This window comes from Dermacentor andersoni, chromosome 4 (genome assembly GCF_023375885.2).
Source record: "Dermacentor andersoni chromosome 4, qqDerAnde1_hic_scaffold, whole genome shotgun sequence".
In the NCBI taxonomy this organism is placed as follows: domain Eukaryota; kingdom Metazoa; phylum Arthropoda; class Arachnida; order Ixodida; family Ixodidae; genus Dermacentor; species Dermacentor andersoni.
In genome coordinates, this window is record NC_092817.1 from 16,344,975 (window position 1) to 16,371,399 (window position 26,425).

The 26,425-nt window shown below is 49.2% G+C and overlaps 1 protein-coding gene across 1 annotated transcript in view; it reads right to left on the reverse strand.

Annotated features, from left to right (window-relative positions):
• The window catches only part of LOC126535780 (rho guanine nucleotide exchange factor 17-like), a 241,754-nt gene that overhangs the window by 187,872 nt on the left and 27,457 nt on the right, over positions 1 to 26,425 (reverse strand). The window contains exons 2-3 of the mRNA XM_050182574.3: positions 4,486 to 4,685; positions 1,756 to 4,072 (exon numbers count right to left, since the gene is read on the reverse strand). Coding sequence (XP_050038531.2) covers positions 1,756 to 4,072; positions 4,486 to 4,592 — 2,424 coding nt within the window. The 5' untranslated portion in view covers positions 4,593 to 4,685. The remainder of the gene's footprint in view (positions 1 to 1,755; positions 4,073 to 4,485; positions 4,686 to 26,425) is intronic.

Consider the following 26,425-nt stretch of genomic DNA (forward strand, 5'->3'; position numbering starts at 1 on the left):
AAATTTTTGATCAATAGCCGAGGGCTAACGGCAAAGGCGTCGAATCAGAAATAACTATTTTTGCTTTGTTCGGTCAAATTATGCGTAATCAGTGTGTACACGTCATATCAGAAGGGGAGCTATCGCGGTTTTCGTGATGTCGCGTGACAGACAGGTGAAGTGGGGGTGGTCCAAAAAAGCTTTTCATCAATCGCGGTGGGCTGATTGCAGTATTGGAATAGACAAGTTTGGAATAGCTTTACATTATAGCGCCCTAGGTTTGGTAAACGCTGACCGATATGCACATCAGGCTTTGAAGAGCTATTTTTCAGTGCATACCACACATCCAACCAAATTTGCCATTAGGATCGTCGATATGAAATGAGTAAATCAAAAACATGTATAACGTAGCGCTTTTGTTAAATTTTTATTCTATGAACATGAATTCGAGCTTCACACCATATTTCCATGTTTCCGCCCTACTACCCCCCCCCCCCCCCCGAAATATCTAAAAGATAAGAGAAGCAATAACAAGAAGACGTAAAGAACAATTCCCAGATACCAGCTAGGTGTACCGCCATGGAACCTTGTTACAATCATATTGTGTTAACCTAGTACTCCTTTTATTTTCGAAGTACCAATTTTACGTGTCTAATATGCTCAAGTAAACGGCGCTTGAAACAACACATGAGTGACGTCGCCAAGGGCCACACAGCCGCGAACACCCTGGCGGAACACCACGAACTAACCGGACACATCATTGACTGGGACTCGGCAGCCATCATCGCAAAAGAGAAACACTTATCTGACCGTTTGCTTTTAGAATTATTTTACATCCAATCAACTAGACAAACGATAAACAGCACGCGGGGTAATCTTCACGAGACATACACCCGAACGCTGCGCCACCTCACCCATAAATAGCCGCGCGCCCTTGCTTACATCTTCATTGTGATAAAGGGAGCCGTACGGGGCCCGAAACGTCTGTTCCTTGTCCTTATTTTATTCTTGGCGAGTTTCTTGGCACCAATACGCTCAAGTAAGCAAACGCAGTTCCGTCAGTGCACGCTGGTGGCCGCCTTTTCACCGCCCCGTGCAGAGTATGCATGTGGGCAAGGCGTCAGCTCACTTCATGAAACTTCCCATGCAGTTTGCGTTGAATGAAATATAACACGAGATTTAAGCGAAAGCAAAGCTAAAGCAACAGCAATGAAGCCATTTTTTAATCTTAAATAGCGTGAAATTCAGCGTAGCAGCAACCACATGGATGCCGTGCGCACTGCGCATCATTCTATATGAAAGTTTAGATTAAACTATAAGCGACTTTATAAACGTTTAGACAAACGAGGCACAGGCAAAATTTCAACAGCGATTTATGCAGTAAAAAACAAAGCAAGAACTACAAACCGGCGAGATGAACAACAAAATAGTCCCGCAGTCGAGCTTGGTGTCTACGAGTGCTTAGCGCAGCAGTCCTAGATAAATCAAGGCCAGAGCGTTATGACAGAGACTTCACGATGATGACGTCACCTACGTACAGGAAGGTCGATGCTCTCATTGAAAACTATGTTCTGAAGAAAGAAGGCCACGCCAAGCATCGCCCACGTAACCCATTGAAATGTTTAGCCCGTCGGCTTTCCCGTGTGCCGCAACGATTCGCAGCGCCCTGACCTGCGATCTGCGTAGCGTTGCTTATATCGTCACCGCGCGCAAGAGTCATAGCGGCGGCGCTCACTGGACAAAACAAAACTATACGCGTGAGAATGACGTGCTCACCTGATGACGTCGCAACGAGCCCGTCCTGACGAGCAACGGTGAGCCGTCCGACGTCGTCGCGGGGCTGCTGTGGGAGCGTTCGTGGTGGGCGGCAGCCACTCTGTCGGGCGCGCCGCCCAGCTGCGGAGACGGAGGTACGGGTGACGGCGTGGGCGTCGTCCGTGCACCGGAGTCGGCGCCGCCCGCCGTCAACCACGACACGGGCTGCGGCGCCTTGGCAGCAGTCTCGTCCGCGTTGTTGCACCCGAGCAAGGAGGCCGTGTCGGAACCCGTAAGCGGGTAGTTAGCGCTGATCTTTCGCCGCGGCGCGGAGGCCTCGGGCACAGCCTCCAGAGACGCCGTGGAACTCTTGAGCTGGGTGTCGTCGAGCGAGAGACTGTTGGAGAGGTGCGCGGGCCTGGACCGAGCCGCCATCGTCGGTGCGTTCGTTGCGATCAACTTGGCACCACCACAAGTCGTCGTCGATGTCGTCGCCGGAGTCGTCACTGGCATCGCGGGAGACGTCTGAGAAGCGGCGGGCTTCTCGTCCGGCAGCAGGAAGCTGAGCTCCTCGCAGAAGGCGGTCTTTTGCTTCTCGCCGGTCTTGCGCATCTCTTGTTCGAGCATTTCACCGTAGGGCCCGCGGAGCCGCTTCTTGGAATACCGCCGCTGCGGGCTACAGGTGCGCTCGGTGTCCGACGTGGCGCGCTCCGAGTCCGACAAGGGCGGCGGTGGAGGCGGCGGGGGCACCGGGGTGCGGCTCAGCGCGGCGGGTCCCGAGTGCTGGCGCTTGTGCAGGGCCCCGGGGCAGGAGAGCTGCGGCTCGCTGCGGCAGCACGCGCCCAGCAACAGCTCGGTGGCGGCGCCCGTGTTGTCGGCGCTGGGGTCGGAGAGGTGCTTCTTCTTTTGACTCTTCTCCTGCCGCGGCTCAGGCTGCTCGGGCCGCGAGGACAGGCTCTGCACCACGTCGCCGAACGTCTCCTCGCCCAGCGCCTCACTCGGGCAGAAGTGGCTGTCGGCGAGCGACAGGTCACTCGGCTGCTTCTCGGGTCGGCCGCCGAGCGCCTTGAGGCCGTTGCTGTCGACCGAGCCGAAGGCCAGCTCCTGCTCGGCCGTCTTCCGCTGCGGCGGGTAGGTGAGCGAGCGGCCCGTCTCCTTCTTGGGGCCCTCGACGGGCGCCAGCCCCTTGCGCCGCTTCCGCTTCTCTGGGGGCTGTGGCGGCCCGCGGCTGCCGTCGTCGTCCAGAGGCGCGAAGCGGCAGCCGCGCTGCACGCGCCGCTTGTCCGCCGCCGCGGGCGGGGACGCCTCGCGCTGGTACGGGGTCTCGTCCACGATCGACTCGACGGCCGAGTCCAGCGACAGGCTGGACATGGCCACGTCTTCCAGTGCTACCCTGGCAGCGTCCCTGACGCCACTGCGTCCCGTCAGGGGCCTGGAAGCGGGGGCCTTGCGCGGCAGCGTCAGGGACTCCCGCGGGATCGCGGGCACTGACGGCAGGTCGGACGTCGAGAAGGAAGCGCTGCGGCACACCGGGGCGGGCCTTCGGTTCCACGACTCCGAGGGCCTGCCGGGTGCACCGACGGGGCTCTTGAGCTTCTCGGTCAGCTCCCGCAGCCGGGAACTCTGCAGGGCTGCCTGCTCGGACATGGTGGAGCGACCCTCGTCGACCAGCGCGCCGCCGCCGCCGCGCTTCTTGCGGTAGCGCGAGAAGTCGATGGAGGCCAGTATCGTCTTGATCTGCTCGATCTCTAGCGCGTCGTCATGGCGGGCGCGGCGGGCCAGCGTCAGGTATGCCGGCAGCTGTGGCTTGGCGCGCACGCGGGGCGAGCTGGGCTGCGAGCGGGCGCAGCGCGGGTTGAGCCGGGACGCCGCCTCGCCGGCGTCCGGCAGCATCACGGGCGCATGGCCGCCGGGCGCCTCCTCCAGCTGGCTGCAGATCTCCTCCAGGGACTGCAGAATCGCGTCCAGGGGGCCCCGCGCCGAGTCACCTTGCGCCGCGCCCAAGATAGGCGCGCTATTCTCGTCGCGGGGCTCATCCGAAATAGCGCCGCTAGCCTCGGGCCCCTGCGCCGCTGCGGCGCACAGGGACTCCCAGGCCATCCGGATGTCGGCGCAGCTCGAGCCCTCGTCGGCCACGAGACCACTGCTCGGGGCGCCCCGCAGCGGCGTGATGGCCGGCGCTGACGCCTTCTTGCGCGGCACGTGCGGCACGGACAACAGCCGGCCGCCGCCGTCGCCGCTGCAGAGGCATTCGTCGGCAGGCTGCGAGCAGCAGTGGCACGGCCCGGCGCGGCCGCCCTCGGCGCCGGGCTCCGAGTCGGCGCGAGTCAGCCCGAGCCTGCGAAGCGCCGCCAGTCAGGCAAGATTTGCGCGCTTCGCCCACAGGTGTGCCAGTGATGCCTCAAGCACTGTCGGGGTCCACTCTGCTGATCTTAGAGGCGTTAATGACAGCGCAACCGGCAGGCGGCATGCATGGTTAGTAATGCGCTTTTGTAAACTGACACTGATGCCACAGCACTGATCACTGAGCAAACACCTTGTGGCCTAGTTCGCGATATATGTCGAGATGCACCGTGATTTCTTTGCTTTGTAGTATTCCTCGCACCCCTCGCACCAAAGCGCACAACACAGCAGCGAGGCCATACAAAACCTCCACCACGCGAGCAATCACGCATTCTGACAGCTAGCATCGGGCGCGGTTTGCACCATACGAATGAGAGTAAAGGGAGGGAAGGAAGGATGTGCACCTACCTGCGGGCCAGGCGCGCCCTGTGCGCCAGCTGCGGCGATGCCTCCCTCGCCGCGAGGGCTTCGAGTTCGCGGGCGCGCTCGCGCACCGACACGCGCCTCTCCGTCATGGGCGCCGCCGGCAGCCTCGTCGCACCACCGTGCGCCGCAGCGAGTCAGCATCCTCCCCCGCCGCCACGCTGCGGCTGCCACAACACGCGGGGCTGCGACAAAAGGGAAAGGGCGGCTGACGCCCTCGTCGACCCGACGCGCGAAACACTCGCAGTGAGCGCGAGCGAGCATCACTGGCGACAGCGCCGCGAGACGTCGCTCCCTTCCAGCTAAGCTTATTTCCAGCGTGATACGCGCATCATCGCTCTCGTGGACGCCTCGGTGGCTGCGCAATCAGCGCCGAGCGGAAAGCCTCGAAGTTCGGGAGAGGCCAGTACAGGACTGTTGCATAAACAGAGTTGTGAGTCATTACGAATCGAATGTAAACGGAACGCCGCTCTGAGGTTCGAGTGCGTTGACGCTGGCGATTTCGAAACTTGAGAAGGCGTGTTGTACCCGCTCGTGAGCACATACGTCGAACGCGTTTTCATTCAGCACATAGCATTCTGTATACACTCTCAAAAATATGTATGCCCTTTAGGGCTTATATTGTCCCACAACGATAATTGTCATCTGCCTTGCCCGCATTACCTTTCTTTAACGCTACGAGCCCGGTACTTCCATGTTATGAAAGACTTGCGCGTCATCAGCGTGACACAGCATTCTCGGCAGGAAAGTAACGAACGCTGAGTTTTCAAGGAAGGAAACACAAGCAAGGCAGATGACGATTATTTTTTGGGGGCATATATACACCCCAAAGGGTGCAACTGTTTTAAGAGGGTATTACTACAATCCAGAACGAACTAGCCCACCAAAAAGCTGTGGCAAAGCTCGTCCAGAGCGTCAAGCGCTTCAGCTAGCAACGGTCAGAGGCGCGTTCTCAGCTTGGTCCTGGGAGCGTACTGAGAACCGACAGAATTCCGGTCTCCAGGGACCTCCAACTGCTCCAGGAGCAGTTGTACGGTCGGCTTCGGCAGGCTTTCTCTAGTTCGGATCTCGACAAGGCTCGCCATCGCTGGAAACAGAGTTGGAGCGCGGCGGAAGACTTTTAAAGAAATGAAAAAGAAAACTGGGGCCCTATAAAGCAAAACTATTCCAATATGTTTCTATTCTAATCTCCTGACGTCAAACTTGCGTAACCACCGACGCAAGCACCGGGCGGTCACCCAAAGGGTTGTCTGTACGGACCAATCAAACAGTATCCTCGTTCATAGGAGGTCACTTTTGTTTGCTTGAAAAACGAATAACATGGCCTACACTGAGCGGCTTGTCGTATCTAATTGGCTGACAAGAGGCGAGGAGAACGCTCAAGTGGAGAGGGATCCGCTGGGCCAGAGCCAGTGCACTGAAAATCGATAACCGGATGAAGAGGGTGGTGCCGGCGTCTGCAATTGGTCGGCTTTCCCTTACTTAGCTTGTGATGGCTGGTCGAAAATCACGGCGGCATGCAACGGAAGCTTAAGAATGACGCTAAAACTGACCCTCAGCAAGGAAGAGTTGGCAGAATGAGCTGGTAAACGTGCCGAAAGTGCTGGAAAACGTTAAACGGCCACGCAAGAAGTGTTATTATACGCAAATACACCCATGCTCTCTGGCAGGTGCGAGTAGCGAGCGTCTCAGCGATCGGCGGCAGCCATCTTTTATTCCTTTCGGAATGGAGCGGCCTGCGGCTATTCCGAAGAAAATTCAGTTTTGTTCGGCATATTAATGCATCTTTATCGCGTACACGTCACTTTGGCGCGGTGAGCTTGTGCGGTTTTGTGACGTCGCGTGACAGGCAGGTGAAGTGGGTGCAGCCCGAAAACTTTTTTACCAATAGCCGAGGACTAATGGCGAAAGGGGGTCGAATCAGAAATAACAGTTTTTCTTTTTTCTGTCAAATCATGCATAATCAGTGTGTACACATCATATCAGATGGGGAGCTGTCGCGGTTTTCGTGACGTCGCGTGACAGACAGGTGAAGTGGGGGTGGTCGAAAAAGGTTTTTAACCAATCGTGGAGGGCTGATAGCAGAATTGGAATAGAAAAGTTTGGAATAGTTTTACGTTATAGCGCCCCTGATTGCAACACCTACTATGCGTAATCACACAGAATTGCGACGTGCAAGCAAAGTGTAACCGATTAGAGGGTGCCGAGTTGTACCGAATTTAATATGTTTTGGATCCACATTCAGGTGACAATTACAAACGTAGGTGAAGCTACAAACGCAATGGGTCTCGTTGGGCTAGTTGATGTTTGCTTAACGACATACCGTAGCGCGAAGGCACAATGACAAAGACACACACACGTCACAGGTGCCTGTGATGTGTGTCTGTGTGTATTCTTTGTAAAGGATATTTCTAGAACCCGTGCTACATCTAACTTTGGACAGGCCGTCGGAAGCATATGTATTTCAATTCCTGCTCAGGCGTCGCAAGTTATGCCATGAAACATTTCACCATGGACACTGCCCCCACTGGAAATCGTGCCATATATCCCTGGGATCAGTGCGAAAAAGAAAATGTCTCAAGCAGCGACTTATCAGATAGCTTTGGAATATATGCACAAATAATAGGCAGCCGCAACGCACATTTTCACAAATGGCTCTACAACTCCACATTGCTCGTCGTGAGGACTTTTTGTTCCCTCTACAGGGCAACGATTCTCGTTTCGTCTTGAGCGAGCGACATCATCTACTTCAGCAGAGCTATATGGCATTAAAGAGGCTCTTGTGTATGTACTTCGACAGCAGCCGCCAAAGACATGGGTGATTTTCACGGATTCGAAAGCAGCTCTACAATATATGTGGAACAGGCGCAAGCGTTCTAATAATCAACCTGCAGCATTTAACATTGCTTATCTTCACCACAAGGCAAAGATTGCTGGGCATTGCATCAAGTTCCAGTGGCTACCTGGCCAGGCCGGTATTTCGGGAAATGAAAAAGCAGATGCAACTGCCCGAAATGGACTCCAATACCGCAATTTCAAAAGAACATTTTTTTACAAAAGCCGACGTTTCAAACATGGCAACAAATATGCCTATTAAGAAAAAGACCGCATATGAAATTTGCCGCTTCACCAAGATAACTTCCTGCGTTAAATTGACCCAGAAATGAGACCGAAAATTCCACGACTATTTCCTCAACACGTAGAGACATTGTACCATCGTCTTCGACTGAAAGTAGCATACATGAACAATTATCTGTACCGCATAGGGCTTACCACTAAGCCAGACTGTGATAACTGTGGCAACTTAGAGACAATAGACCACATATAACTAGAATGCCCCGCCTACCGCGCCGAGAGACAATTTTTTGAGCAACAAATGGACATGATTTGCCACGATCCGTTAACATTACCCAGCATCTTAGGTCTAATGCCCGGCCCTTCAAAACAGCGGCGGCGTTTGGATTTATTGTTCAAATACCTGTCAGAAATTGGTCTAATAGGAAAGCTTTAAAGATTGAACATTTCATATAGAAAAGCCTAAATTTACACGCCATGTCACCTGTGAATATTAGTATCAGGTCCACTTGCACATTTCATATTTATTTTTATTCTCTTTTTCTCACACTCTCCCCTGGAATCTTTCAATCCCATTCTCCGTCCCTATACAGAGTAGCATGATAGCGGTTATAAACGCACCGGCAAAATTATCTGTTTTTCTAATAAAGAGTCTCTCTCTCTGAGTGAGTGAGTGAGTGAGTGAGTGAGTGAGTGAGTGAGTGAGTGAGTGTGTGTGTGTGTGTGTGTGTGTGTGTGTGTGTGCGTGTGTGCGTGTGTGTGTGTGTGTGTGTGTGTGTGTGTGTGTGTGTGTGTGTGTGTGTGTGTGTGTGTGTGTGTGTGTGTGTGTGTGTGTGTGTGTGTGTGTGTGTGTGTGTGTGTGTGTGTGTGTGTGTGTGTGTGTGTGTGTGTGTGTGTGTGTGTGTGTGTGTGTGTGTGTGTGTGTGTGTGTGTGTGTGCGCGCGCGCGTGTGCGTGTGCGTGCGTGCGTGTGTGTATGTGTATTCTTTGTCATTGTGCCTTTGAGCTACAGTATGTCGTTAAGTAAGCACAAGGATGCACTTAAGACATCTTTAATTTGTATCGCGTTTGAACATGTGTTGCCAGTACCATTATAGAACAACCAAAGCGAAACTAGCGGCACGTACACGTGCACGCCGAGTCGAGCCTGCTGCGCGGCCGCTTTCGGGCTTTTGCCCGCGCGGGCGTGCCGTGCAATGCGACTGGGAGACGCGCATGTCATGCTGCTCTCCCCGCTCACAGAAGCTGCTCGGCAGCTTTCTCACACGTTCCTCTTTCACTAGGCGACTCACGCGGAGCCGCCATCCTTTGTGCTCGATTCAATCAGAGGGGTTTTTTCGCGCAACGCCGAACGTTGCACTACACCGTCCTTTTTATCATTTTTACCTCTTCTTTTTTTTTTTTCTGAGACGGCGCATAGCGCGCGTCGTTTCACCGCCCCATACATCATCATCGGTCACATTACCACCGCGAATAAATGACAGCGCGTGCCACGCACACAGAGGCGGCTGAAGCTGAGAGTGATGCGAGCAACACACGAGAACCATGCGCGTCAAGCACCTCATTATACGGCCGCGTCGCCTGCGGTGTACGCGTAATGACGGACTATGCTCCGCGGGTGTATATGACCCCACCTGGAACGAATCGGTGAAGACGCGATGTGTAGAGCCCCGCCGATGAAGTCGTTCGTCGCTGAGGGACGGAGATCATTACCAGGAGCGAGCGGGTGAAGGAACGAGTGACAGGTGCTTGACAAGGAGAACTGTTAATTGATTAAATCCTGTAGTTTTACGTGCCAGAACCGCCACCTGATTATGAGGCACGCCGTAGTTGGGGACTATGGATTAATTTGGCCACCTGGATTTCTTTAACGGGCACCTAAATCACAGTGCGCGTTTTTGCATTTCACCCCCATCGAAATGCGGCCGCAGTGGCCAGGGTCGATCCAGCTACCTCGAACGCAGAAGAAGCTCAACGCCACAGCTACTGGACAACCGCGTAGGTAATACAATAATTATTTCTGCACGGATTTCATGTTCCCCGCATCCTCGAGCTTAGCAACGCAACTAAGCAGCGCAACAAGGCTGTGCCGCAGTGGGTGCAAAAGAACTGTGGAACTTTCACCAGGTGAATACAAACCCGAAATGCCCCAAAATGGCGGAAGGCCTGTAACGTAGCCGTGTCCGAAGGGCAGAATTATTGCGAAAGACGTCGCATAACCTATTAGGGGAAGAAAAAGGAGCTGACTTAAGTTTCTGTCTTCGCCGTTCACCACTTACTTTGGGCGAAATAGCACTATTAGACTTGACACTGCTTTGACCCAATATGGCGGAGATGCGGGGCCGATCTGATCAAAGACTGACGCTGCTGCTCAGTGGCTATGGCGCTATGCCGCAGAGCGCGAGTTCCTGGGTTCATTTCCGGATCGCAGCAGCCGTGTTTCAACGGAGGCGGAATGCAAAAGCGTTCGCATGGTAGCTTAATCTTAGGCGAAAATTATCTTAACTTCCGCTATTTATAATGTGAAAGCATTATATGGCTTATGAGGCGGAAATCCGACGTTGGTGTGACCATAGTCCAATAAGGTTATGAAACCTCGACCTTTGCTGGGAGTCGAACCCACGACCTTCAGTGTTAATTAAGGGGAAGCTAATTAAGGTACACCTAGATAAGGCCGTCGAACCCATTACCTTTGGTGGAAGTCGAACCCACGACCTATGGTGTTAATTAAGGTGATGTAAGTCACAATTAGCTAAGATACTGTTAATTAGGGCACTCGTACCCACGACCCTCGACCTTTGTTGTTAATTAAGGCAAAGTTAAATTAAGACGACTGAAAGAGCATAGGCATCGCGCAGAGGTCGAAATGCTTTCGCATTCAACCACGTAGGGATAGCTAAATGAAATGTGACAGAAACATAGATGGTCAAAATTGATCCAGAGCCGTGCCCCACAGCGTTTCTTATAGCCACAGTGTTGCTTTGGGACGTAAAACCAAAGGAATGAATGAATGAATGAATGAATGAATGAATGAATGAATGAATGAATGAATGAATGAATGAATCAATCAATCAATCAATCAATCAATCAATCAACACGCTTCATGACTGCAACAAACCCCTTGCGACTAAGCACATTTAAACAGTTCAAGGCTACGTTGAACAGGCAGGAGTGCGAGTCAGTGCGACTGGCGTCTGCATGTGTCTTCCCCTGGGCGCGAGCGTTGTTGGTTTCGCTCGAAGGTCGCTTTCTTCACCCGTCGACGCACACGAACGCTGCAGACAGAAGCGTGGCCGCTTGTACCCTCGGTCCGCAAAGCTGACGTGAAACAATTGCTTTGTTGCGCACGAGGGCGGCGGGGCGCAAAGAGCGAACACCTGCCGGAACGGACTCCGCTCAAATGAGCCGTCACAACGCAGGCGCCTGTCAGCCAAAAGCAACATACGCGCATCCTGGGCATGTGGTGTGTCCACTAATGATGCGTCGAACGGGATAGACGGAACGATGCATTCGGGCGAGAGTAAAAATCGAAATCTCGCTTCTTGCATGCAGTAACAGAATAAAAAGCAGCAAGGCACAGCCGGAGGTCGGTCGCGAGAGTATCCTGTCAATCAGTATATGCTAGGGGATACTAAGGGAGCAGGAGAGAGTGAAGACTGAAGGATGGACCAGAGGAGAGAAAAAGTAGGAATCTATGACACCAAGCTTGTGGAGGGAGCCTCGCATAGGCGCTGAGTCGTGCTCCCTAAAGGGCCGCAGAAAATAGCGCCTCTTCCTCTCCACAATCTCTATCTCTCTCTCTCTCTCAGAACCTCGCGGTATACAGTAACGTCATTCTTGCAAATCCTCACATTGGAAAACGTACGCGACCTCCGACTTCTTCCAGTTCGCTTACGTTCCCGCAAGGTACGAAGCAACCGCGTTCGTTTCAAACCGCCTCAGTATTAATAATTACGTACTCTAATAAGCCTAACAGATGCCGCTATGAGCAGCTGATCAAGAATTCTTTTAATTATACAGATCCAATCCACACGTTGAAATCTGAGAAGCTAAGATTTCGTGAAGCGGTTAAATAAATGTCATTAATAAATGTCATGCAAGTGATTATATTCTGCACAGCATTTTATGCCACAGCGATTACCTGCCTGTCAGTGAAGACGGCAAGAAGCGGAGGCCCGCCCCACGTACCGCACAGTTTACAGTCTCCGAGATCGGGCCCCTTTGCTATGACACCGTATACAGGTCGTGCCACATAACTTGAGCCAAAGTTTTAAAAATGAAAAGCACTCCGGACGGGAGTTGAACTGGATGCATAATGGTAAAACTGGCCTAGAGTTGCTCAGGGAGCTTCTTCTTATTTTCCCCTTAAATAACGGATTAGTTATGTTTAATTGATCAACTCTTCAAGTATTGGCTGCAGACCCCAAGTGTGATACGCAAACTTGTAGAGCACCTTGAGAAACCTCTAAATAAATTGTTTCCAACGAGGTATATCTCACGTGGTCCTTTATTCCGCGTTACAAAAAAAGCCCGCGAAATATTAAAAAATACCACGTGACGGGGCGATTGCGCGCTGTTACTGTGCTGCTCTCAAGCGTGCGATGGATGAACAAGGTCGGCTGCAGCGAGACTGGCCCGCGACAGGGCGTTATGTCTGGTGTAGGTATCTGGGCATGCTGCTTTTATCGCATGACGGCGCAAATACGTGCTGCTGGCCGAGCGGTGCCGAAGCGATAAAGCGCCTAAAGCCACGAAAAAAAAAAGAAGACGAAAGCAGCAGTTTGATTCTGCTTGAAAGAAGGAAAGGGCGAAGCGCGTGGGAGCGATGGAAGGCGATGACGGCTGCTACAATTCTGCCTTTGCACACAAATGCCTTCGTAGTAGTTCTTGAATTGAACGATAATGCTTCAACATTAAACCTTATAGGACTCGAATAACAGCGGATAAATCACACGGCGTCAAAACTAACTAATGGTAAAAAAAGAGCTTTACTATATTCAAGGAAGATTACGCATGTCTTCTTCAGACGATGACTGTTTTCTCACTGGTCCAGTCTGCTCTCCTTCTCACACTTACTGTCTACCAGACGTTCTTTTTTGATCTCGCACCCGGCACGTGCGCATCGCTTCGTTGTCGCAGTATCGGCGGGCCGCGTCTCACACTTGTGCACCGTGACCGGCGCGTCAGTCGCTGAGATAGTGCGCCTGCAGGCTGTTCCAGTTTACCGGATGTAGATCACACCTTATGTGCCTCGTTTGAACCAATCCCGGCGAACTGCAATATATCCAGTGCTCCTCAAGCGCCCGTATCCCTGCGTCTTCTCCAGAGCAACGCTATTTGGCTGTGACCAAATGTTGAGCAGCAGATATGGCTTACTCCAATGAGAAAAGAGCGGATATTGTTTTGGCTCTCGGTGCGTCAAGTGGACATAGAAGGAGCGCAGTTGAGCTATTTCCACGCTGGCATCCAGGTACGCGCCCGAGCTCAATGACGATTGTGCGTGCATATGAAACGCCGAGAGAGACTGGGACTTTTACGAAGAGGACGTGGAGACAGGTATTGTGTCAAAGTTTTCTTCAGATCGACATGAAAGTGTTCGTAGTGTGCGTGCTGAAGCTGGAGTGTCAAAGTCTTCAGCGTGGAGCGTACTTAAGAAGAGGCAACTTCATCCGTACCACGTGCAGCTGCACCAGATGTTGGAGCCCCGCGACTTCCAAAATCGAAAGGACTTTGGAAACTGGATTATAATTAAGACGGAAGATGACCCAGGCTTTGTCAACAAAATACTGTGGACCGATGAAGCTACCTTCTCACGCAATGCCCAAGTGAACATCCACAACGCTCACTATTGGAGCGACGAAAACACCTCACTGGGTTTTGAAGACACATCACTAATATCAGTGGTCGGTTAATGTGTGGTGTGGAATTTACGGTGGCACTGTCAATGGCCCCGTGTTTTTTGATAACACGCTTAAAGGCGAAAGATACTTCAACGACATCCTTGATGGGGCACTGGAAGATTTTCTTTGCGAAGTTCCATTGGCTAGGATCGAGGATATTCGGTATCGCCATGATCGTGCTCCCGCGCACGGCGGCAGCAAAGCTTGCAAATGACTGCATGAAATATTCCCGCAGCAGGTGGATTGGACGGCATGGGCCCATTGCTTGGCCGGCACGGTCACCAGATTTAACTCCCTTCGATTTCTTTCTTGGGGCTACGTCAAGGATCAAGTATACCGGACACCAACCACAACATCAGAGAACCTAAAAGAAAAAATAAGACAGTTATGCCACTCCATCCCTGATACCATGAACAACAACGCCTCGGAAAATGTGCCTATGAGATGGCAAATGTGCATTGCAGCAGATGATGACCTCTTCGAACGCCCATTATAATCAAAGGGCGCTTTTTGGATTGAAGGTCACTGGAAAATCATTCCAGCCCCTTCGCCGCCTCACCACCCAACCTCATCACACTCCGTCGGCAGGCTGCCAGCTCTTGCCCATTTGAGGTATCAAAAAATAAAGCTGTGTTCTTGTTCTCTTTCGTCTCCTTAGACGCTTTATCGCTTCGGCACCGCTCGGCCAGCAGCACGTATTTGCGCCGTCATGCGATAAAAGCAGCATGCCCAGATACCTACACCAGACATAACGCCCTGTCGCGGGCCAGTCTCGCTGCAGCCGACCTTGTTCATCCATCGCACGCTTGAGAGCAGCACAATAACAGTGCGCAATCGCCCCGTCACGTGGTATTTTTTAATATTTCGCGGGCTTTCTTTGTAACGCGGAATAAAGGACCACGTGAGATATACCTCGTTGGAAACAATTTATTTAGAGGTTTCTCAAGGTGCTCTACAACTTTGCGTATCACGCTTGGGGTCTGCAGCCAATACTTGAAGAGTTGATCAATTAAACATAACTAATCCGTTATTTAAGGGGAAAATAAGAAGAAGCTCCCTGAGTAACTCTAGGCCAGTGCCACCATTGTACATTCAGTTCAACTCGCGTCCGGAGTGCTTTTCATTTTTAAAACTTTGGTTCAAGTTATGTGGGTCAACCTGTATAGGCTCGGCGCACCTACTATATAGAGCGGGCCGATCCTGGAGACAGTGCAAAGCTACAGTGTCTACTCGGCGGAAAACCGAACAAGCAGATGCATCATACTCCAAACCATAGGAAAGTAGGCATACTAATGTTTGCTTTAATAAACGAATTGTTCTCTTGATGACCTACACTTGTGGCAATGAGGATATTTACGTATCATTTCGTTTGTTTTATCGCTGACTAATTTCATAGAAAACAAGGCCAGCAGCCAGGACAACTGTAGGAAAGGTGGTAGCGCGGTCCTGCGTGTGGGCTATTGGACAAAACAGCAGCAGCAGCAGCAGCCCCGGTCAGGAAATTCCGGGAGGGCTCGCAAGGAAAGCTTCGCTTTAGTAGAAGAGGCGATCTGTTTTGATGGCAACCACAACAACGGCAGCGACATTCCTGATCCCACGTGATAGGCATTAGAATTATACGCTTTCTTAATTCTGGAATAATCGACGACGTCCCACGTGCCACCTCGGCGTTTTACTCGAAAGACTGCGCTGCCATAGTTCACGGGAAACAAACACACACACACAAGCGTAAAGTATTGAAGGGTGGCCACACCGTCAGCCTGTCGAATTTCACAAACTTCGATGCTCATTTTCTGTCAGGGCCTGCATGATTTTGGCTTCAGCCATGAGCACGCTTGCGCTGCCTACTATAACTGTCTTCGTGACATATTAATGACACCGCGTTAACTTCACAAAAGGTTCCATCATTCGCTCATATTCCTAATTACTCGTTAATCCCGATGTCTTTCGTATGTGCGAAACGTTATGTTACTTGAAAAAGCCAAGCTACTAATCAGTTGTGTACGCTTATATTTTAACATCAGTTATCTTTCTCTATACTTCCACCCCCCCCCCCCCCCCCACACACACACACATACATACAATCTGGGCTAGGTGCGTTTCACCAGTGAGGGCATCTCTTTTCTGCAAAGTTAAACAATAAATCCCGACACACCAACGGCAGATATAATATCGGCTAACCAGCAACTCGAGTAGTATACATAGATACCTTAATGGAATAGAGCGTGATATTCGATTTCCCGGTATGTGCTTATGCGCCACTGTGACATAAGGGATACAGAAGCCCTAAGTAGCTAGATATGTGTGGCATACTTTTCTGTGGGCATCCACCTGTCACTGCTTTTCTTCCCTTGACAAACAACATAAATAGCCTTCGTCCGCTTGGCATCGCTACTTAGACGTCTCCTACTGCGCATCCGCCTGATTTAGTGTTCGCATTGTGGCAAGACTTGTTAGCGGTGTATAGTGCATAAACATATAAATTGCATGAGATTAAATATGTGACCTCCGCGTTACATACGCATAAAAAGGCGCATCAGATAACACGTTGCATAGCATGAAAGTAAACATATTTCTACGCGTCGAATTTTTTGTTGCATAGCATTTACTTACTAGCTTCACTAAAGCTTCGATCCACATAACTCCAACCTACGCGTTGTATCTGCATATTTTATTCCGACATTTTTTATTACTGTAAAAGCAATCATTGTCTTTTTGTTTGTTTTCTTTTCAGTCCAATTTTCGCTATCTACCCACGTTGAGTAAATGCCATGGCTTATAGGAGCAGCAACAATAACCCGCACAGGCGCCCAGCGCCGTATTGGCTGCACAATTAAGGATGAACTGCAGTGCGAAGGGAGCAACTCTGCTTCATTCTCACAGCCGACAGGAGTGCTTGAGTGCTGTGAAACGTATAGACCATGCCTAAAATTATTCAGAGCGAGAATGTCGGAGCCTTCGCACGAGAACATCTCGATACCTTTTGTAACGCTGAAGCTATACGGCAAAGCTGAATTACAAGCCGGTAGTCAGAACACGGGGCCACCGATCGAGGAGAGTTTCGTGCACATTCACAGTGGATGTATTAATTACAGGTCTCAATTCTGTCCGGCAACAAACTTCAAAGGGGCGAATTAAGAAGACAACTTGTTCGTGGAATCTGGGCCCGCATTCACCAAATGCTCTTAGGCTAGAATTGCTCGCAAGAAAAAAAATTGTCCAATCCTGATGCTGGACATATCATTTGCGAAGGCGGCCGGCCACTGGCAAAGAGCACTTAGGAACGAAACGATCTTGTGAATTTGGTCCCTGTTCCTTATTGGCCGGTCGCCTCCAATGATAATATGACAGCGATATGATAGCAGTCTACATATTGGACGTCGCCTGTCCTTAGAATCGTTTAGCCTACAAAATGCTGTGGTTAATACGGGCCCAAAATGCCTCCCCCCCCCCCTTCATCTCTCCTTAGCCGGCACACACAGACACGCACTTCGTTCCACATGCGTGCGTGCGCCTATTGGGCTCCACGATTAGGCTGGCTATTCGGGCGAGTTGGTCGAGGTTTTTAATTGGAAATGAGCGCCAAGTCACAAAGTTCGGGAAGGAAAACGAAGGATAAGGTGTTAAATAAATGATTACAACACTTGTGACAGCACTTTCTTTATTTAACAACCAATCTCTCTCTCTCTCTTTCTCTGCCTTTCTTCTTCTTTTTTTTTTTCGCAATGCTCTTAAATCAGGGTCCATATTCTTCGGAATTCTGAAAATGGCTCCCGAGTGCCGCGCTGCACCTGAAGTCCTGGAGTGGCTTGTTTCGCAAACCAATTACCAATTTCTTTCATGCGAGACTCACTCGAGAGCTCCCTTCTCCAGGCGTCCGCCCGGAGCGAAGCGAAGGCTCGCAGCATCAGCTCCAGCCGCTTGGCGGCGGGCCATTCAAAATGCCAGCAGGCCGCGCTGGTTGCCGCCGCCTCGCCCGCCGAACCGCGCCGCCTCGAAGACCCGGTTGGTCGCATGCGCTGCACGCGCTCTCGTTGCGAAACGCACAAGGAGGCAAAGGGGAAGTCGCTTGCCGCCGCCGGCTTGGCGCTGCAAACGGTTGCGAAACGCTCCTCTCCTTCCGAGCATGCCCAACAGCGCGCGCTCCTCGCGCATAATACGCGTCCAGAAAAGGCTGCAGCGCCATGGAAGTCAGAGTTCTCATCGGCTAATCGGTCGTCGAATTCGCATAGCTGTCCGCACGCGACTATGGCTCGCGACTGGCGGCTACCACTCTCGACAGCCGAACAAATGACTAGGCAGTAACGGTAGCAACATATTGCGCATTGTCAATCGCGACAGAGATTGCCAATCACGAGTGCTGCCAATTCGGTGGCCAGGCACACCAGCCAACGATTATGCAGCCAATTGTGACAGCAAGCGATTGCTAATTCCAAGATTGCAACTCGCAAAAGCTAACGATTCGGTAGCGAAAAAATGGCTAATAATGGTCCAGCCATAAATTAAGTAGCAAGTCACGACAGTCAATGATCCGAGAGTTAAATGCGACAGACAACGATTCGACAGCCAACACTGTCTTGCAGTCAGAGTGTTTTCAGGTGCGGAATAACTCAGTGAATTCACTCGCCCTCTCTTTCATTAACTTCCATCTGCCCTTTCTCCTATAACATTAAGAAGAGACCAATCAACGAGGTGACGTCGGTCAGCCGTGACATTGGCCAAATATTTACGTGAATGATTTAGTTAACAGTGATCCAGACTAAGATTGCATAAACTATGCTGATGACACCACGTTATTTCTTTCGTCTAAAAATCCATTTGATTTATTCTCAAATATTAATATCGTTCTGGAAAAATAATATAAGTGGTCAGTCGAAAATTGCCTAAGTAGTAACTCTTCAAAAAAAAAAAAAGAAACTAAAGGCGTGCTGTTCCGGGCTAAAAACTTGCAAGTCACTTTGAAAGAAAACCTTAGGATTAATTGGTCGACGTTTGTAGTCGCTAACCCTGTAAAATATATAGCTGTACACTTTGACCAACACATGACTTGCCGTAATCATAGATTTCCTTGCAGGCAAATTTCCCAAATCGCTGGTCAGATCTATTCACTGAACTTGCTCCCCCTTTGCATCAAATAGTTCATATATAATTCCTTATTCATGAGCCACTTAAACTGCTGTTGCCTTGTATGGGGTACGACTTCTCCAACAAATACGAAGCGCAGAAGTTGTACGTACTAGAACAAAAAGCTTTTCGTGTTATATGTAACAAACTGTATGACTTCCCATCAGCCTGCTTTACTTAAGAGCTTAAAACTATGAAAATTACAAATCTTGCGGACTACCGTCTGACAATAGCCTAAAGAAGAGCACAAAAATATATAAACGTTATGCAATCAATAGCCCAACTCAACAAGCGAAAAGTTTCCTACATAGCCGGATTTCCGGAATACTGGTACGCACCTCACTTACCTACCAATTACGGCATGCAAATGCTATGCTCTAGACTGCCTAGGCTACTTAATGAACTGATGAGTAATAATATCTATGTACTGTAGTGTTCTACAGCTATATTTCTCTCTTTTTTTCCCGCCTCTAAATGATTCAATTATGTCTTTCTTCATGTCTCAACTATGTCTGATTCAATTATGATTAAAATACGTTTTTCTTTATTGCCCAGATGATGAACGCATTTGTGTCAGTAGTAAACGTAGTGAAATTCGGTTAACCTCCCTGCCTTTCCCATCCAGTCTCTCTCTGTCTCGCTCTCTCTCTCTCTCTCATGTATGTCTATTTAATCGCAAATTGTTTATAGTTATGAAATCTGCTACTCCACCCTGCTGCTCGGATGTTTCTGAGTTCTTGGGACTCACTTTCACAATTTCCCACCACAAGACTGTACATGTATTTGTTCTGTGGAACAACAAACATTCATTCACAAATAGGGGTGTTCAAGAAGTGAAATTTACGAGCTGAATAGTATGCGAATATTTGCGAGCAACGACCTCCAAATATCGAATCGAATGTATATTTTGACATATTTCATCATAAACCTTGCGCGTAGTCCGAAAAAAGAAAGGAAAGAAGAAAAAAAGAAGGGTCACTTACATTATATGTTTCATACGCGTAATACCGTTCTCAGCCGGACATCCAGTCAACTGAGGAGCTTAAAAATGAAAAGCAACTGGTTTCCGTTACCTGGTACCACATGTCAAAAACAGTAATGAAATAACGAAACATCACCAGATACACGCACCCCGTCGTGTTCATTGAAGGGAGAAGTGTGATACAGCACTGCACATCATTGAAGGAATGCGACGTTAGCAAGTCTGACCGACTCACTTGCTCACGAACTCGAGACAACACATCGGCATGCAGGCTGCTAAAAGCGGGGCGTTCTTATTGATTCACCGGAAACTATTGCGGATGAGTATGCGCGTGTTCTCTCAAGAACCGGTGCATATGCGCGACAACCGCGGCTATTCTGCAATAGAATCATTCGGAAACGTCGCCAATTGCACCGGTCTCTCGCCTTCAAGAATCCAATAAGAAGTTTCGTCCCTCATAATGGCAAATAAAGGATTGTTCGACGATTTCAAATCGTTAATTCTCGAATCGAACAGCAAGAACTATTCGATTCGTATGCGTAATGTAGAATATTCGTACACCACTGGTGGCAAGGCATATTGCATATAAGACCGAAGGGCGCATGTGTCAGCGTCACGAATTCGCGAGCATTCAGAACCGGACAAAACTTCAGGAACAGCCAATCACGAAGCCTTTCCAATTTAAAGCTGCGCACAACATGCTGTACATCTACAAGTTTCCTATAAAAGCTGGGACGGAAATTCGCAGGGCTTATTGGTTCGTAAAGATTGCTTGTAAAGATTGGCCGGCTGACTTCGCTAAAGCCTATTCGTTATAACGAATGGCCAAACCGAGTCCTTGCAAACCGCTGTAGTGTACGACGAGGAGGAGGAACTGGTTTACTTAAACAGTAAAAATAAACGGGTAACAAAGAAACACGAAATCTGCGGGCATCGTCTATAGTTGTCTCGCGTTACGGTCGACGCCTGAACTGTCCCGCGGCCGAAATTGAAAGAGAGGAGAGAGAGAGAAAGGAGGTAAGAACAATACATAGTAACATAAAAAGGAGTATACATGAAGATTCGCGAATTTGACCACGCTGTTACCGCATCCAAGAGCGCATTTAGAGCATACGGGGTTTCGGGCACTGTATTCCAAAATCAAAAAATCAAAAATCCTTATTCAGCATTCTTCCGCGTATGACAAAAATAATGCTGGGAGAAGAGCGAAAAAGCTGAAGCAGCTTGACGAGGCCCTTGCCCCTGTTTGAATGGCAGCTCGAAGGTTTTACACTCATTGTAGATACATACTGCTTACATATATGTGTTGCATCTCACAGAAAAAAGCAAGACCAATGTATTCGCGTACAATAGCATCCCACGTACAGGCCAACTTAGAAATGCTCCTGTAAGTGTTCGGCTTCTAGCTTATAACGCATGTGTTCGGTCGAAGTTAGAGTACGCGTCTGCGTTGTGGGACCCACATGTTAAGAAGGTTATAATAAGATTTGAGGGTGTTCAAAGAAAGGCTGTACGGTTTATATTCGGAAAATATAGAAGGACTGATTCACCATCGTCTCTGATGAAACGTAATAACATTACAACATTGGAGATACGTAGAAAAATAAACAGACTTTTGTTACTTCACAATTTTATGTCCGGAAAAATCGCCCTATCTGAATCAAGTTATGTTCAACCTGCTGCTACTAGGAAAACAAGGCACACAGCAGAACATTCTGAGACCTATTTTTGCGAAAACTAATTTCTACAAATACAGTTATTTCCCTAGAACAGTTAAAGAGTGGAATGAGTTGCCGCCAAGTGTTACCAAGGCCGAAGATTTTTCGGTAGAACTTGAACGTTTCTTTTGTGAGCAATAGATACTTGCAATTGTATAAATGTAGGTATTTGCTGCTGGTTTAGTTCTGTTCTGTCTGTTTTTTTTTTTTTTTTTTTTTTTGAAAATTGCTTCATTGTGTTAGCGCTGTTGCTATTGCCCCTTTTGCTGTTTGCGAATTTATTGCTGTTATTTACTGTTTTGTCATTCCGAAAATGCCCCTCCTGCTAGGGCCAAAGAATTGGCCTGCAGTATGGTTAAATAAATAAATAAATAAATAAATAAATAAATAAATAAATAAGACATATACAGGAAAAGAAAAAGAAATAAAAAGAAATAAAAGAAACGCATTTCTGGTCGAATTTCGACCATTTTCACTCAGGTCGTACAGACAATAAAAGAATCATACAAAGGTAATAGGAAAACAAGTGACCTGCAAAATAAGAGAAAACGTTTACATTTTTCTTCCTCCCCCTTTTTCCCTTTTTTTTTAATTTGAAGACCGTCGTTTGCCATTAAAGATTCTTTCCATTGTTTTCAAGTGAAGGTCCTCGGGTCTATATGCCTCTTTTCAAGGCTATTTAGCAGGAATGGTACGCGATATTGTAACCTGTTAAAACCATTATTGGTTCGGGAAAATGGCACATCCCATATTTCTCTTTGCCTTACGCTGTACGGCAGCTGCAAGGATTTTTTGAGGCGGCTCATTTGAAGAAAATGCTCATTTGTGTGTTTTAAGCTGCTCTTGTATTTTAAGAACAGGTTAAATATGTATGCATGCCCGACAGAAAGGACATTAAGTGACTGAAACAAATCCCGCGTATGGAAATCGTATGGGGCATTTGCGATATGGCGAATAACTTTTTTCTGTATTACAAGTAATTTGTGAATGTTTGTTCGAGATGTTGTCCCCTACACTCCTACACTCGGCTTTTCGATTTCTAAATATTTGATAGGCAGTGTTACAAATCGATGCGTGCAAAGCAAGCCTACAGATAGGTACGAAAGAAAATAGAAACAGATATTGCATTTAACATGTTTTCCGCATAACTGCATTGTACTAATTATGCAGGCGAATTATTTCGACAAAGGGCCTACGAGTAGGTTAAGTTGACATCACGTCGAGGACAGATAGCTATAACCAGAAACAGAAAACAGGGATGCATATAGGCACAGAAAATGCTATCGCATACAAAATTTGACGTCTTACGAAACTATAAATATGCGCGAAGTATATACGCAAGCACGGCGCGATGGGCTCTGCGCTGTTACAGCTTTAAAGGCCAGTGCCTACAGCTTGTCGCCACGCTGCACCGATCTGTGGAGGCGACATGCAGTGTTAGCGGCGGGGAGGTCGGGCGGGCGGGCACGTTTTTACATACTCGCGGGAGACAAATTGCCCCCCCCCCCCCCCCCCCGCCCTCCTCTTTCCGGCTAGAGGGAAGACGCTCTTCTTCGTTCGAGAGGCACCACCACCGCCGCCGCCACGAAAGGCCGCACACCAAACGCGCCATTAATCACTCAGCGGCGCGACAATGCGGGCGACACACCACGCGGACTTAGCGGCCAATAATAAAGGCAGTGAAAAAGGATAAAGATATGAAACGGCGAGGACAGGAGACGGTGAGCGCATGCAAGCTCGGCCACTCGTTTCTCTCGGAGGGAGGTCGGCTCTTCCGGGTACTCCTCCTTCGACCGTGCGCGCGTGCGTCTTTTGTTGCCGGTGTTGTTGGCCACTCACGACGACGCCACCTCACTAACACTGAGAGAGCTGTGGCAAATCAGTTCTGCGGAACTGCGAACGGTACAGAGAAAGTTCCAAAGGCACCGAAAGTTAAACAAAGGTGCAAGAAAAAGATCCGGGCAAGCGCTGCACTAACAACCGAAGTTTGCCGAAGCAACGTAGGACAAATACAACAAAAAAGTAGTACAGGAAATTTCGTCAACACAGGCCCTCTCCCGGTGAGACACTACACGGCTGGAGTTACCCTTCCCAAATTCGTACGCCCTCTTCGCTGGAATAGCTGACGACCCGATATATGCGACCACTGTATGTGCGAAGATGCCATCTAGAACTTCCACTGTCACTGAACCCGTTTCGATGTTCAACGTCAGTCTCTTCAGAGCGCGCTCAGCCATGTGGACGGTCGACTTTTTCCAGTGGCAAAGGTCCTGGTTTCATGGCCTCACCCGTCATCGACCCATTTCGATAACTACACGGACAGAACGACCATGTGGCAGCAGGAGGCCGGGGGAAAGCATCCAAGGAAAACGGACAAGGTGACGGTATTTAAACCGCCAAGGAACAGATTGGAATAAGTCGGGATATTTAGTAGGTGAAATATTTATGACGGGCGAAACGAACATAAAGAGCCAATAACAAGCCAACGACTTGAAAGTACATAGGAATAAAACTGCGAAGAATGACAAGGAGCTGGACCCGATAAGCTTTCAAGCATGAATGGAGAGCGACACTGCGTCCTTTATTTCTAAGCAAGAAGTGACTGTGTCCATTATGGCTGCCTCTCCTGATGCTACTTTCTTTTTTTATATATAGATGTACGGCATCACGGACAAGAACGTGAACCCACGCGTATACGTGCATACAAAACGAAAAACTGTAAAGTTATACTTTACGAAAACGGAAATTCGCACAAAAGCAGAAACATTCACAGCAATAGCAAATTATTAGATAATTAGACGAAGGTTCGTATATAGTTTTATCGGCGGTATAATTTGCAGCAAACGTTCGCTTACTAATTAAATTAGCAAGCATGGTGTCACGTGTGCACACCAAATATGTGAACACATTTGAGTCAATGATTGCGAGTATACTCGCTTTCGCAAAGCTGGCGGTTGAAGAGCGCCGGCAGCGGAAAGCGAAAGCTTCGTGATGCCGCTCGCTTCACCGCGTCTCCGAAACTTATTACGCGGCCTCCAACACTATAGGCGCGAGGGAGGACAGCACGCATGAAACCACTAGACTTCTTAGCTCGCCCGCTACCTTTGCACCCGCCGCAGATTAGCTTCAAAATAAGACGCGCGGACAGCCATGAGCAGCCACGGAGGTACTAGAGGAGGAGACGCGCATGCTTGATCACGTGACCTTCAACATTGGGCGTGCGGAAAGATCGCGCCGCATAAAGCCACCATGCTTCTCTGCTCGTCCTCGCACGCTTACCTTTGCACCTGCAGCATACTGCACGCACTGCTCCTTCTTACTGCAGAAGAACTTCATAGGAAACATCACAAGGATAGCGGAAATACACCTGGAGTGCCAAAATAATTGCTAACGCAATAAAACGCACATCAGCGCGGCAACTCCGCACGTGTCCAGTGCATCGTTTCCGCTGTGCTGTTTCCCATGGCCAGGAGCTGCCAGTTTATGTCTGAGTGATTAAGTTCGATGCAGATCAGCTATGTAAAGTTCTTGGTCTGGATGCTGGAAATATCAAAGGCCACGCACTCAGAGGCCGTTACTACCAGTTGTGAAATCTGTACACAGTAGTTAGACCTACGACGTCATCACAAATACGAATGCACGACGCACTGACGTAATAGTTCTGCGGAAACCCGCAAGGTGGAGAGAAGCAATTAGTAAAGGGAAAGCCAGACATCCACCCGTTCGCGACAATTGCTACAAAGGAAACCCATACGGGTTCCTCGAAAGAAATGCCTCGAAGTTGAAGAAAAATTCGTCCTGGTCCGGGACTCGAACCCGGGACCACCGCCTTTCCGGGGCAGCCGCTCTACCATCTGAGCTAACCAGGCGGCTAGCAGATGGCTGGGCGAAGTCTAATTTGTCAACAACTCGAAGCAAAGGCTGCCCGGAAAGGCGGTGGTTTGAGCAGAGTTTGATATTATTCGCTAACGACGATCGATACGTAGAGGACGCCAGTAGTGCAAAAGCTCATTAGGTCAGCCGTTACGAGTAGCTGCCAGAGGATGCTTTGATGTCCCATCAATAACATAACCTACATCGAAACATTTCTCTGTATAGAAACGTCATACGCCTGCCGAAATATACGATCTGCTTTTGGAAGTGAGTGACACTTATAATCATTTATATCCTCCCAAGGAGTTTCAATGCATGAGCCATATATAAAGTCAACCGCTACATCTTATTATACGCGCGAGAAGTCAACGCGGCCCATTGCATCACCAACGCGTCGCTGAGCCTTACAAGCGACGTGGCTGCTCGTGGCACGCGGGTGTGTATATGCGAGGGCTGCCTTCCGAGAAGCTTCCGTGCCGTTCTCTGAACACTGGGTTCAACGAAATGCGAAGCAAAAATAGAGGCGCACAAAAAAATAAAGAGCCAACGGCTGAGGAATGTCAAAAGATGCGTGCTCATTAGGCCTCAAGCCTCCCATGTTTATATACACACACTGTTGCGGGAATTTTAACGAAAACAAAGAACAGGCGGCTTTCTGAGAACAGTGGCCGCTCGCGCGTGTGTAATTGCAATTATAGATAGTAAAGCACGGCGTGACGCATAATTATGGACAAAGATGAAAGCGGGTGCTGCGACGTGCGCGCAATTAAGCGTGCGTATTGGTACACCTTTTGATTTTATTTTGTAGCAGCGCAGGGCTTTGAAACCCGTCTCAAGTTGACAGCGCGGCACTTCCCCAGAAATTGGGTTACTTGTACTTACAACGCATCACAAAGGAACAAAATAGAGCAAGAAAGAAAACCAGCAACGCGAGCTACTTAAGGCTTCGACAAATTTACAAAAAAAAAACAGAAAGAGAGAGAGAGAGAGAGATCTGAAGGATTACAGAGTACTCGAATCAAAGCACGGACTTTATGAGGGGGGGCAACGTGAGTGATGAGCGCATCTTCAGAAAATATCGCGGTAAGACGCTTGCACCAAGACGAATGAGCACGACGATTGAATTGTGCGCGTGAGTTGAGGCTCACATTTTGTTGCGGGTCAACAGGAAAAGGCACCGGCCTTAAGGGAAAAAAAAAGGAAAAAAGAAATAGAAAAGGATAAGTCGCGCTACAAGCAATTCCTAGCCCGTTA